Source organism: Myxine glutinosa, chromosome 12 (assembly GCF_964187855.1).
Source record: "Myxine glutinosa chromosome 12, kmMyxGlut1.1, whole genome shotgun sequence".
In the NCBI taxonomy this organism is placed as follows: Eukaryota; Metazoa; Chordata; class Myxini; order Myxiniformes; family Myxinidae; genus Myxine; species Myxine glutinosa.
In genome coordinates this window covers 45103080-45118079 of record NC_136272.1, presented here as the reverse complement: position 1 = coordinate 45118079, position 15000 = coordinate 45103080, and the positions used below count along the sequence as shown (strand labels likewise).

General features: G+C 41.8%; 1 protein-coding gene across 3 annotated transcripts in view; it reads left to right on the top strand.

Annotated features, from left to right (window-relative positions):
• The window catches only part of LOC137437872 (tyrosine-protein phosphatase non-receptor type 21), a 99666-nt gene that overhangs the window by 82736 nt on the left and 1930 nt on the right, over positions 1–15000 (top strand). Inside the window, exons 11-24 of one of the 3 annotated variants that reach the window (XM_068132557.2) lie at positions 840–908; positions 1163–1226; positions 1550–1628; positions 4790–5307; positions 5610–5843; positions 8576–8959; positions 10870–11079; positions 11163–11399; positions 11592–11747; positions 12892–13110; positions 13520–13648; positions 13788–14022; positions 14271–14434; positions 14529–15000. The exon at positions 14529–15000 is cut by the window's right edge and continues 1930 nt beyond it. In XM_068132557.2, coding sequence (XP_067988658.1) covers positions 840–908; positions 1163–1226; positions 1550–1628; positions 4790–5307; positions 5610–5843; positions 8576–8959; positions 10870–11079; positions 11163–11399; positions 11592–11747; positions 12892–13110; positions 13520–13648; positions 13788–14022; positions 14271–14434; positions 14529–14657 — 2827 coding nt within the window. In that variant the 3' untranslated portion in view covers positions 14658–15000. Of the gene's footprint in view, positions 1–839; positions 909–1162; positions 1227–1549; positions 1629–4789; positions 5308–5609; positions 5844–8575; positions 8960–10869; positions 11080–11162; positions 11400–11591; positions 11748–12891; positions 13111–13519; positions 13649–13787; positions 14023–14219; positions 14435–14528 lie in introns of all 3 variants that reach the window. The other 2 variants (XM_068132556.2, XM_068132558.2) reach the window with 2 other exon arrangements.

The following is a 15000-nucleotide window of genomic DNA, read 5'->3' as shown; positions in this document are numbered from 1 at the left end:
TGTCTGTCTGTTTGTGAACAAGATATCTCAAAAGGTTGTGGACGGATTCGGACGAAATTTGGCAGAGATGTGTAGCGTATGTGATGACAAAATGATTAGATTTTGGTGAATATCCGGATTCGGATTCGGCTAGTAGAATTTTAAGTGATTCTTCACCATTGGGAGATAAGGCCAAAAAACGATACACATCAGGATATCTCAAAAAGTTGTGGACCGATTTGGACGAAACTTGGTGGGCAGGTTGTGTGTGTGACGAGGACTAATCGGTTCGATTTTGGTGAAGGTCTGAATGTGGATTCAGACATGAGAATTATTTAATTTTTCTAAGTGATTCTACACCATTGGGCGATAAGGCCAAAAACGACACATAGCAGGATATCTCAAAAAGTTATGGATGGATTTGGACGAAATTTGGCAGAGAGATAGTGGATGTGACAAGGACGAAATGGTTAGATTTTTGTGAGGATCCGGATCCGGCTACTAGAATTTTAAAGTGATTCTTCACAATTGAGAGATAGTGACAAAACGACATATATTATGATGTCTCAAAACGTTGTGGATGGATTATGACAAAACTTGGTGGATGAGTTGGGTAGGTTACAAGAACAGGCTGATTAAATTTTGGTTCAGGTCTGGATGTGGATCCAGCCTATCAGTGGGATACAAAAAGTAAACTGTTCACCCTGGCGGAGGCATGCGCTCTACCGAGTATCGTTCTAGTTCTGTATGTGATTTATGTCCAACCTCTTCCATGAGTTCTCGACCCTGTAGAAAATAGAAATGCATATGTTGCTTGGATTTTACGTTCCTGCCTATCCTCTCCTTTCATCTGCTTGCAGTACAGTACCATATAGCTCTCCTTTGCTATTGGAAGGCAAGAGGAAACACTCTGTGTTCTCTGCGTACATGTAAGCCGCGTGCTGTGACTGACCAGGGGTTCAAGCACGTGTGGGTGGAAATTGAATGCAGTTTTCTTAACAAAGGAACATCTTGTAACTGCAGAATATCGTGCCATTTTTCTTTGTCTGCCCTCATTCTTTGCTTTTGCACGGGTTTGCTGTGATTAGATCGAATCGGACCTTGTATCTCCTCCCTATTTTTGTTTGTTTCCACTCTCCCTTAACCTTTGAAATAACAAACATTTCCTGTCTATTTCTTTAAGGCAAATGCAGAAAACGTCTCCATCACTGTTTAGAAGGCATTCGATGCAAACACGACTTTCCATGGTATGTACATACCCTTGTGCAAAACAGAATTTTTTGCAACTTCTATCAGCCCTTTACACCATTTCTCAACATAATAAGTTAGTAGATTCTTATTGAAATTGACTCTTCTCCAATATGATTTTGATATAATAGCTAAATAAATTAATGTAAGAATTTATTTTGTAATTGCCTGATGATGATCAAAATTTATCCTAAAGGCCTATCCAGTTAACAACAATCTGCAATTTGCTGAAAAAGTGCATTTTGATTTGAATCCTAAAAGTATAACGCTCGAGATCATCACATCTTCTCTTGCCACACGCACCCACCTTTATCTTATGCAGAGGCAGCAGCCAATAATCGTGCCTCCAGTACAAATGCAGGGTGGTGAGGGATATATGGAACCTCATCTCTCATCTCAAGGTATGAAAAATTATGCTTTTGAGAAATCAAATCTGCCAGGCTGGAGACATTGAACTATTAAAGTTTGCACAGAAAATGCCAGTCGGTTGCAACACGTTTTGTTTTTACGGCGTAGTCCATCGGACAGAGCCGTCTAGAACAGTGTTTGTCCGTATGTATGTATGTTTGTATGTATGTCCCCTCAAACGTATACCCAATCAGCTGAGAATCTGGTCACATGACAGGGTGATGTGATTACGTCTGATGTAATTACGGTGGTGCTGCGGCTGACTCTCTACGCACCGCCATTTTGATTTATATTTCATTCAAGCCGAACATATCGTCGAACCTGTCATATATCACAATCGCCATGCTCTACCTCTACGTTTTTCATTCAGTGTGAAACACAAACAAACCGATTGTTAAAATGACCATCAAATATCAAAAGCATTGGCGTTATGGCTCTTCTAACAATACAATACGGTACGTATAGGCCTTAGGCGTTATGACTCATCTTCTGCTTCGGACAAATTAAGCCCAGGTTTCTTAATAGTGATATCGTTTCAGTAGTATCGTTTTCGTAGTAATAATAATATTATAGTACATATAACCATAACACTTTAATCCCAATGTCGTGAATGGAAAGTTGATGGATTGAAGCGGTGCAACCGCAGAAGTAAGGAATTCACCTCGGTTTTTTTAAAAGAATATAATTTTCATAATAATAACGTAACGTTATTATTATAGTAAATCTAATCGTAACACTAATCCCTCTGTAGTGACTGCAACGTTACTGGAGGTTAATATATATATATACACATATATATATATATATAACATATATATATATATATATATATATATATATATATATATATATATATATATATATATATATATATATATATATATATATATATATATATATATATTCACGTGAAAAAGTAAGTACACCCCATGTAAAGTTTTGACTTTTTCAACATATTTCAACATACAGCTATTTGATCTTCATTTCAACAATATTGATAGATAAAGGTGATATAATATAACAAATATCATGAAACATTTACATTTTGTAGTCCATTGTATAATTTAAATAAACATAAATGCAAATTTCGCATGTGGAAAAAGTAAGTACACCCTTGGCTCAAATAGGTGGTATTGCCCCCTTTGGCAGAAACAACCTCAAGTAGGCGTTTCTTATAACTGTCTACCAGTCTCTGACATCGACTGGGAGAAATTTTTGCTCACTCCTCCATGCAGAATTCTTTCAGCTGTGCGATGTTTGAGGGGTTTCTTGCATGCACAGCTCGTTTCAAATCCCCCCCACAACATCTCGATGGGATTTAGATCTGGGCTTCGACTTGGCTATTCCAGAACCCTCCATATCTTTCTTTTCAGCCATTCCTTGGTGGATTTACTGGTATGTTTAGGGTCATTGTCATGTTGCAAGGTTCACCTTCGGTTGAGCTTCAACTTTCTGACAGATGGCCTCACATTGTCCTCAAGCACCCTCTGGTACAATGAAGAATTCATAGTGGATTCTATGATTTTGAGCTGCCCAGGCCCTGATGCAGCAATGCTGCCCCAAATCATAATATTTCCACCACCATGCTTTACAGATGGTATCAGGTTCTTGTGGTAAAATGCTGTCTTTGGTTTTCGCCAAACATGTCTTCTGGTACTGTGGCCAAATAGCTCTACCTTTGACTCATCTGTCCAGAGCACATTGTTCCAGAAGTGCTGGTCTTTGCCTCGGTGTTCATTGGCAAACTTTAGTCTTGCCCTGATGTTCTTTCTGGACAGCAAAGGTTTCCTCCTGGCACACCTCCCATGCAGATCAAATTTGTGCAGCCTCTTTCTAATGGTAGACTCGTGCACTTTGACATCAACAGTGGCAAGAGCTACCTGTAGGTCCCGTGATGACACTCTTGGGTTCTTAGACACTTTTTTCAGCATCTTGCGGTCTGCTCTCGGGCTGAACTTGCTGGGGCGGCCTGGCCTGAACAAGTTGGAAGTTGTTTGGAATCTTCTCCACTTGTACATGATCTTCCGGACAGTCGAGTGATTGATTTCAAATTGTTTGGAGATTGTTTTAAATCCCTTCCCAGACTCGTAGGCATCTATAACCTTCTTTCTGAAGGCCTCAGAGAGCTCTTTTGATCTTGGCATGGTGACGCCGCACACTTCAACAACAAAGAGCAAACCAAAATAATGTCTGAGGTTTAAATAAGACAGGTTCCTCCAAGATCCTCTCTAACGATGTTCTAATCATTTGCACCTGAGCTGGTGCACCTGATTCTAATTTTAGGTATTTGAAGTAGTGATAAATGTAGGGGTGTACTTACTTTTTCCACATGCGAAATTTGCATTTATGTTTATTTAAATTATACAATGGACTACAAAATGTAAATGTTTCATGATATTTGTTATATTATATCACCTTTATCTTTCAATATTGTTGAAATGAAGATCAAATAGCTGTATGTTGAAATATGTTGAAAAAGTCAAAACTTTACACAGGGTGTACTTACTTTTTCACGTGACTGTATATATATATACCTTGTATATATTAAAGTAGCGACAGTTTTGTGTCCGGCCATCATTCTACATCATTACGTATATGATGCCATGATGGCGTAAACACCTGCTCACTTTGGGAGTGGCAGGAGAGATCTTTCCTCTTTGGGGTATATAGATTATTATAGTTGATCTATGGTCGGGTCTCAAGAACATTGGGGGTGTGTTCCTTTACAAAGGTTCTTGTGGAGAGATCGCCAAGTGGTTTAAGCATTCGAGCAAACACTCCATTCAAAACCCTTAAGGAACGGCTGGCTTGGCAAGCGCTAGCTAGCTGCTTCGTAAATGAGTACACCTCCGACCCTTGTGGGGTATGTCGATTACAGTCGATCTTCGCTCAGTTCTGTAAGTAAAACTTACCTCATGGATGTCTGGATTCCTCCAAATTTCTTTGTTTAATGTTATAAACAGCATTGGCAACTGTTTAAAAAGCTAATAATATAATATGTGTTTGTGGTTTATAATATTTTACAAGCCCGGCTGTGCCGCTCTGAGACTTTTGGTCTTGTTTTGTGACAGAACTCGGATCATGGGTTGCATTTAAAATCCCCCAGACCTGCTTACATTTCACAAATACGTAACAGTTCTCTCTGTCCTTTTAGACAACATTCACCTGGGGCTTCAGCAGGATAGCCTCTTCTTCCGCTCACAGACGAGCCTTGACCGAGTTGGACCCGATTACAGTGGGCTACAGGCACAGAACGGCAGCGTATACAGCACTCCGAGCCTCACATCGCTCCTTGCGCAACCGACAATTTACCTTCCGCAGCGCTCCCCAGTATCCTCGGACACTAGCCTTGCTGGCAGTGACTGCCTTGTGCCTGTTCGCGTAGACTATGTACCAAACCATCGCCACAGCGCTATTGTTGTGCCATCTTATCGGCCTACACCTGACTATGAGACTGTCGTGAGGCAACTGCGGAGCGGAGAAGTTGGGCCTCTGTACTCGGGTGGAGGTGTCGGTGGTGCCAGGGAAAGGAACAGCCGTTCACTGCGCAGCCTTAACCTTGGCAGTGCACATGCGTACATGCGGCCTGCTGAGGGCCTTGTATACAGCCAGCCGGAGATTCGTGAGCCCCCACCACAGTACACCGGGCAAGCGCCCCGCTATGCTTTTCAGGTAGGTCATTGTTTGCCAGACTTTTTTTTTTTCATTTTCTTTCAAAAACTTTCATTTTTCAAGGTCATTTTCAGGTAACTTGTGAATAGTTTCGTATTTCATTGTCAGATTTTCTTTGTTATTTGCCATCTACAAATTACCGGTGCAAAAATAAACCAAAACTGACTATCTTACCCCTCCATTCCCCTCCCACTATTTTCCTTTCTTCCTTGTAGTGTACGTAATTTGACATAATACGTAGATGATCCATTACCCACCATTATGCTTCGTGATTTGGTTCCTCCTCTAATGCCGTCTCTTAGTCCCAAGGCCACACGGCAACACGACCTCTGCGTAGCCACTTGTCCTCACAGTCCCAGCGTGTGGCACCTACACACCACCAACGTACAGGTGCCCCCTCCGGCCTCCCACCACCTCCATATCCTCAACCACGACCAGCCGCTAGTACACCTAACCTGACTCTGCAGCAGCGTGCAGGAGGCAGCAACCCCGACTTGGCTGCACGCCGAGTTTTGCATGCTGTGCAGACCTTTCAGGTAACCTCACAAATCCAGATATGGAATGTTGAGCTGTTGTCGAAGTAGGAAGCTATGGTTCCTTGTTTCAGAGATTGATTAGAATCAAACTCAGGAATTCTGCAACAACAACGATCATACTTGGTGCTTCAATTTAGACCTGGACTTTTATTTGTATTCATAAACTTAAGTTTGTATGAATTGTTCTTTCAAAAACGGTACCTTAATCACTTTGCACACGCACTTCGCCAGACAAATTTCCCCTCCAAGTATTAATTTGCCTCTGGTGTGGAAGTCTTTAGGACATGTGTGTATATATATATATATATATATATATATATATATATATATATATATATATATATATATATATATCCAGTAGGAAACCTTCGGAATGAAGCGTGACACTCGTACGAACGGATGTTACCCCTTTTAGTAACTAGTGGGTTTGATTTTGGTCCATTGGACCAAATCTTCATTGCTCTTCATGGCCTTGTAGCCTTCATGCCCTTCAGGTCACGTGATACCTGCCTGCTGCAGTGCTTGAGCATTAGCTTGCCTTTCACCAAGCCAAAATGTGCTTGGGCCAGGGCGTAGGGGTGGGGGAGGGGTTATACGTTCATTATTATTGCCAAATGATGCTACTGAAGGTGCAGTGCTCCTGCTTGAGACGGACGAAGTGACGGACAAGACACAAAGTCGTCTGAGATGTTTAATGTATAATCAACTCGGGAACTCTGAAAGCCCGTTTATCGGGTTCGCATACATATAATCCAAGCCAAAAAGCATACGTCAGAACCAAAGCCACGCCTCTTAGGCGAGGCACGCTTTGGTGGTCATGTGACCGACAGGTGCAAGCAATTATAACCTCGGCGCCGCGGTTTGTCCGCCGGTTACGTCACCGGCTGGGGCAAGGAGATTATGTTGCTGGTCTCGAGCTTTGGGGGACCCATGGGTCGCTACACTACTATTATTATTGTTGTTAATATTTTTAGTATTAATATATGCTTTGTTACAATGTTATCTATCATTATTTTTCTTTTTCATTTTGTAATTGGAATGCCATGCCATGGAAGGGCCTATAAAGCTGCTCTATACACCATAACACGGCACGCGTTTATAAACATGGGAATTCTTCCAGATTCTTTGTAGTTAATTAGCCTAATCAACTCAGGAGGTGATAACAATCATTTCAGTGCAACACATTCCAAATTGGAAAGCTCCTGTAGAACTCCACAAAAAACATGACACACACACACACACACACACACTCCCCTAATCCATTTATAGTAGATAGATGTCGAGCAGCCAATAAACTATTTTTTTTTCATGTTTACTTCATTTTGGTTTATTGCAAAGAGCACAACAAAAAGTCTGAACAAAAAGTCTGAAGTCAGTCACACAAAAAGTCAGTTACAATTTCAATTAAGAGAATGTTAACAGGTAACAATAATTACAACAATAGGTTCCGATAATAATAAATATTATTATAAATCAAATTAATAATTATAAGATACAAGTTATGAAATGCATAGACCAATTAAAGTTATCCTAAAGACCTAAAGAACCTAAAAAAAAACAAAGAAAAACAAGTACAGATACATTCAAAGTACACCGCCCCCATGCCAAATAATTAAATATCCGACAACGCGGCTCATAGAGACTGCATTGGGAGGGAGAGGTGTACAATAATTGATTGATTAATTGCATAATTAAAATCAATAAAAGATTATCATAAAATATTTTCTTAATCAATTGGCTAATAGCATAACTAAACCACTAGTGCTTCATCCAAAGATGTATCTTTTAGAAATTTAATTTAAAAAGTCATTAATAAAAAAATTAAATAATGAATGGATTAATCAATAAAATAATTAATCGATTAAATGATTAATCAATCAATCTAAAATATCTTTTATAGCCATGTCACTTGGTCAGTCATGTCCAAATATTAGCTTCCGAGCTCAAAAGGTGCCTGAGATATTGCCCAGATGAGAAAGAAAATAAATAAATGATTAATAATGAATGAATATTAAAAAATAATAATCATTAAAAAAAATTAAATAGTTAATCAATTGGCTAATAGAATACATAAACCACCACCATTTCATCAGAATCTGTAACTAAAATTTTAAAAAAAAATTAAGTCATTCATCGAATAATGAAATCATTAATCGATTAATTAATTAATCAATAAATCAAAATAATACCCTTTACAGCCAAATCACTTGGTCATTGTCATGTCCAAATATCAGCTACCTAGCTCAAAAGGTGCCTGAGATATTGCCCAGATGAGAAAGAAAATAAATAAGCCTGGATATTTATTGTGGGTCCATTTTGAAGCATTGGAACTTTCTTGTTTGCTAAATTTAAATATGGATTAAATAAACTTAAAAGAGAACTGCAAAACCTCAACACTTTTACAGCATGTGCATGAAAGCAAGAAACATGTGATCATGAGTCTTTGTTTTTAACACTAAAAACGAATGCCTTTCAGTTTTATAAGTTACAAGACTATGCCTATCCACTCGAAGGTAAATTTTGATGCACCTTTGTGGAGGAATAGAGAGATTTATAGATCAACTGGGGTAGCATCAGGATGTAATTTATATTATGTTTGGTTTAATCCTCCTTCACCTCCCAGTGATTTGCTTTTCTTTTCTTTTTTTCTTTTTTTTTTTACTTTTGGCTGGTGCTTTGTGATCACCCTGTATCTTGCCTTAGTCTGATTTCCACCCTCTTGGTTTTCTCAGGAGGACAGCCTGCCAGTTGTCCACCGCAGTCTACTGGAGGTCAGCGAACCCTTGCAGCGCTTTCGTGGTGTTCGGAAACGCAACAGTTTAGGTGCCGTCCCACATGTTGGACCCATGCCGGGTCTCACCCTGGACATGGATTCTCTTGCACTTGGTCGCCGTGGGGAGACTGGTGATGCAAACGTTTTCCCCGTGCCTCCACCGACACACCAGGCAATTCCCCAGACAATCTCAGCACCGCCCCAACCCAACGGCCTACCGCCTCAGCCTCCTGGAGCCCAGTCTTCAGCTTCAGTTCAACCACCACCACCACCAACATATAACCACAACAAGTCCCTCTCAAACGCAACCATGCTAATTCACAGCAGCGAGAGTGAGGGTGAGGTATGTATTTGAGCAATTGTCCAATTAGTTGTTCTCATACCAAATGCAGCTCTTATTAGTCCCCTACCGGTGTACACCGGAGGGGACTATAGGTTTGCACGCCTTCCCCTCCGTCCGTCAGTCCGTCACGCAAAGAACAGTTTTCCGGACTTTTTTTCTAAACGCTTAATGCTAATGATTTCAAACTTGGTACATGGTTTCCTCATGATAAGTTACAGGTCGAGTTTGAACTTCACGACGTTTCGATCATTTTTAACAAAGTTATGGCACTTTGAACTTTGGTAATTCTGATAATTCTGATGATCCTTAACTCAGTGCCATTTTAAGTTTTAATTTCCTTAAAAAACCAATTTCTCTGCAATAATAGGACCGATTGAGATAAAATCTTCACCATATGATGGACTCGGTCTGTAGAATATTTTAATGGTAATTATGACGTCACAGGTCACGTGGTTCGGCCGCCATATTGTTTTTCGTGAAAACACGAAAACCCCTTTTTCTCTACAACGGCTGAACAGATTGAGGCCAAAAACTTTGCAGGCAGAATCGCATACCGATGATGAACAAAAAAGTCAGCGAGCATGATGTCATGCGTCACATGGTTTCAGAGTTATGACGTTTTTAAGCATGAACCTTTAAAACCGAGCTCCTCCATAATTTTTGATCCAATCGAGGGGAAACTTCACAGATCTGTTCAGCACTAAAATGTCCTTTTGGAATTTGCGATAGGGCACGTGGTTTGGCAGATATCGTTAATTAAACGAGAAAAAAAAAAAAATGATATCTCTTGTTTATTCTCGAGTTCTCCTCAAGCCGCACTGCGCGTCCTCAGCCTCGTCTCGCGAACGTCAACAGCGCGACACAGCGTGCGCTTTCCGGAGGGGCGGAGCCAAGCCGAGCAACATATATATATATATATATATATACACACACACATCGATCATTGATCGTGAACCGAAAAATATAATAAATTACTGATGGTTTCAGAGTTATGACGTTTTTAAGCATGAACCTTTAAAACCGAGCCCCTCCCTCATTTTTGATCCAATCGAGGGGAAACTTCACAAATCTGTTCAGCACTAAAATGTCCTTTTGGAATTTGCGATAGGGCACGTGGTTTGGCAGATATCGTTAATTAAACGAAAAAAAATAATAAAAAAATGATATCTCTTGTTTATTCTCGAGTTCTCCTCAAGCCGCACTGCGCGTCCTCAGCCTCGTCTCGCGAACGTCAACAGCGCGACACAGCGCGCGCTTTCCGGAGGGGCGGAGCCAAGCCGAGCAACATATATATATATACACATCGATCATTGATCGTGAACCGAAAAATATAATAAATTACTGATGGTTTCAGAGTTATGACGTTTTTAAACATGAACCTTTAAAACCGAGCCCCTCCCTCATTTTTGATCCAATCGAGGGGAAACTTCACAAATCTGTTCAGCATATCAGTCTACTAAAATGTCCTTTTGGAATTTGCGATAGCGCACGTGGTTTGGCAGATATCGTTAATTAAACGAAAATATTTTAAAAAAAATGGATATCTCTTGAATCGCTAGTACCTCAGACTGTGAGTTGGTAATAATTTATATAATTCACACAGTGCAATACGTGCAGGCCGCTCCATGGAGCGACCTTGCGGGCTTATCAACGAGGCGAGGCGTGACACACGTGTCTCAGCATACCTCAGATCAAGTTTGAAAACCAGCATCAACCGTGCATAAATTTGCATATTCGATCATTTTTGACAAAGTTATGGCACTTTGAACTTTGGTAGGGGACATGTATTACAGCGCAATACTCAGAATGCTTGTTATCCATCACATATGCCCCAAAGTGTCATCGGTTTTTGTTTCTCATTGTCTATTCTCTATAATGTGAAAGTCATAGGTTCATTCATTTTGTTTCAGGGCGATGGAGATGGTGAGCAGGAGGAGCAGAATGGTGGTTTTGATGTCACTGCAGGGCAGACCGCACTTTCTGAGGCCCAGTACAATGCAAGGTTGCAAGCGGCTCTAGCCCAGATACCTCGCCATCCACCACCGCAGTACCCTGGCCACACAGCACTACCACGTCGCTTCAGCAATGAGCTTCCACCCATCAGTCCCATGCCACCGTCGGTACAAACCTCATCCCACGCTTCTGCCTCTTTCTCTACCTCATTCAGTTGATAACATGTGAAAATAACAGCTTGTTTTGACAGCCACAGATGCTGAGATTCCCAGTTGGAGTGGCCATCCCTCCTGGAGGAATGATGCCATGGTCTGGTGAAACGAGGATGAATTCTGGTGGTGCCAGTTCTCTTGTGCCCTGCCTCTCAGAGCCAGATTTGATGGCTGCCGTAAAGGAACGCGTGCGTACAGAACCACCTCGTGAGCGTCCTGTTTCGGAACTTTACTCTGTCACCGATAACATCGTCGAGACGGAATTTTTGCTGCGAGTGAGTCTTGTTATATACATCCCTGGCCATATTGTTCAGTGGGGTTATTGTAATTTAGGAGTTGTGGAACATGCATTTCTCCCTTCTCTCCCCCTTTACCTCCTCCCTCTCCCACCTCACAATCTACATCAAACTTTTCTCATCCTTCCAACCCTTCCTATGACCTAATTTACCCTCTGCTCTTCCTTGCAGAGCATGGAGAAGAAACGTGTCAGTACAGCTGACGCAAAAAAGTTGGGCCCATTGAAAATGGCCATGATGAACGGCTTGTCCATATCTGCAGTCCCCCTTCCTGAGGAGAGCAAAGATGAGACCTCTTTGACTCCAGGCATTCCTTTGGACAACAGGGTTAGGATGGCTGTTTTGCTACCAATTTACTCCCTTTTGTCGTGCAGCTTCATACCAACAGGGCATAAACAATTAACAGATGCCAGGAGATTGTAACATAAACGAGCGAAAGTCTAACAGCAGCGTAGCCGGGCTTGTTTGATACTTTAGTTGAAGAGGATAGTATGACCTGGGTGGGACGACACAGTCGCATTGCTCTAATTCTATATGTTTCGAGTCAACAATGAACCAACCATACACCGCAGTCCAGTAGCTTTGCAGTCACAACAAAGGGATTGCAGTGTTACAATTGTATTTACTATATTATTATTATTATTATTAACGTTATTATTATTTCGAAAACGATACTACTGTATTATGAAACCTGGGCTAATTTGTCTGAAGCGGCCGGAAGGTGAGCTATGAATGCATGAAGCCTAAGGCCTATATGTACTGTGTCGTTGGAATGGAAGACCCCGTAATGCCTATGCTTTCGATATTTGATATTCACTTTAACAATCGGTATGTGTTTCACACTGAATGAAAAATGTAAAGGTAGAGCATGCAGATTGTGATATATAACAGGTTCGACGATATGTTTGGAGTCGGCCGTCTTGCACCATAATGACATCACAGGCGTAATCGCATCACTTCACCCGTGTCATGTAACCAGATCCTCAGCTCTGATTGGTGTACGTTTGTGAAGGACAGACAAACACTGTTATAGATGGCTTTGTCCTACGGGCTACGCTGTAAAAATGTTAAGTTTAGCCTTCATGCTTGATTCAAGAGTTATCTTTTTTTTTTTACATACATTGGTGCAGAGATGCAGAGCTGAATTTACGAAAGGTATTTAAGAGTTAAGATACATGTAGAATCACTAATCCTGCAATGACCACCCACTCAGTTAGTCGCCAATCGTCGAAGATTGATTATGTAATGCGCGATCAAAACTTAATCACAAGCAAAACTTAATGTGTGATGTTTCGCAGGCTAATCGGCTGTTTGGATGCGCACAACTAATCCGCTGTTTATCTCCCTTCGTAAATTGCTATTTAGATGTTTTTGTCAGAGTTAAAGCGTTAGTTAGGCATGTGTTAGCAAGATGCTCGCTAAACGCTTTTTGCAAATTTGGCACATAATGTCTCTTCTCCTCCACCATCAGTGTAAGCAGCTGGAATCACGCATTGACCAGGGTACCGTTCTAATGGAGTTTGAGCAGGTTCCCAAGCGGCTCGTGGGTGCTCGCTGCGACACGGCACAGCTCAGCGACAATGTCGAGCGAAATCGCTTTCGTGACGTGCTTCCATACGAAGGGAATAGAGTGCAGCTGGTAACCAGCAAGGACAACCCAACGGGATACATCAATGCCTCACACATCCAGGTCTGTTGTGTTGTTCTCAGCCTTCCTATGTGCTCCTTCCTGGAATTGTTTGGTTCTGTCAAGGTTGAGCTTAATGCAAGCCGTGGGCATATTCTGTCCACCACCTGAGGTATGGAACACCACCTGAGGCCCTCACTCTTGCTGCTGTGAATTAGCATGGTTGCGTTTGAGAGGGACTTGTTGTGGTTATATACGTCAGTAGTGGTGGTTGAACTAAATGTCCACCACCTGTTGCACCACCTGAGTTATGGAAGAGTTGACATCTGGCATGTTGGTTAAAGCATCATTGCTTGATAACAGCATATATAAGGAACATTTGCCAGCTATTGATGTTGTATTTATAAGAATTGTGATGCTTGTTGAGATATTGCCATCAAAAGCTGCCCTTGTTTGACGGCACAACCTGCAGATGGATATTGCTGGAGAGCATTGGAATTATATTGCTACCCAGGGACCCCTCGCTGGTACTTGTCAGGACTTCTGGCAGATGGTGTGGGAGGAGGGTGTTAATGTTATCGCCATGGTTACTGCAGAAGAGGTCAGTTTCTGGGGTTTTATTTGTATTGTAAATTATAGTCGTTCTTGCAGACTTATCTAGGATTTGTCATCCTATATCAACCAAATGTTTTGTAATTGTCAGAAGAGCTTTTTTTTTTTGTGGAAATCTCACTCCGTAGGAGGGAGGGAAGCAGAAGTGTCATCGCTACTGGCCCAAGCTGGGCTCCAGACACAGCTCTGTGACGTATGGCCATTATAAGGTTACCACTCGTTTCTGCACGGACTACGGCCGCTATGCCACTACTGGCCTCAAGTTGAAACACCTGCCGGACGGACCCGAGCGCACGGTGTGGCACTTGCAGTACACCGACTGGCCTGACCATGGCTGCCCAGAGGATATCCCTGGATTTCTTGGTAACTATCTCATCACTTTCATTTGCCCTCATTGATCATCAAGCCAAATAACTTCCTCCTCGTTTTCCCCTCACCCTCCCCACTGCTCAAGTTGGCTTTTTTATTCTCACAACTCTGTCATTCATGGAAAGCTTTTTCTGTTGCCAGAGGTTTATTTTCATTCATTAACTTACTTATCCCCTCATTTTGCTGCCCAGTGTTCCTGAAAGCATGGTGTCCTCGTCTCACCACTGATGCCCCATCCACAGACTACCTGGAGGAAATAAAGTCCGTACGAAGGCATACAAACAACACTCAGGAGCTGGGCAGGCTTGGAGACCCACCCGTGGTTGTGCATTGCAGCGCTGGTGTGGGCCGAACCGGCGTAGTCATCCTTACAGAGCTCATGATTGCCTGCTTGGAGCACAATGAGGTGCCTGACCTATAAACCTTTATTTGCAATTTTTCTATTCTAATTTTGTAGCCAAATAGTGGAACGTTTTTCACATTTTTGTTCTTTTCCTTAGTGCCAGGATGTCCCGGAGGTGCTGAGCATGCTTCGAGAACGGCGAGCATTTGTGGTTCAAACGATCTCCCAATACACATTCGTGTACAGAGTCCTCATGCAATTTTTGAAAAACTCACGCCTCATATGAAAACTCTCACGACTGGGTTTGTGATCAAGAGGCAGTGTGCAGTTGGTTTCATCAACCTGGCAAATCCATGCTAAGTATGGGAATGGTTGGGTGGTGGCAGTGGGTCATGGATACTGCTGCTCCAACCCACGATGTTAAAGCGTGGGGGCTGGTCATGATTTTTCCCTGGTCTCATAATCGTCATCATCATCATCAGTCACTCGTAAAAACATCCACGAAAATCGATAATAGGTGAGCAATTAAAACTATGCTGGGCTGGGCTGAGCACGACCAACATCTTGGTAAACCTTTCCTGGTCATAGCCTTATGGGATTGCCAAGAGGGCTATGTGCGACTTTATGAG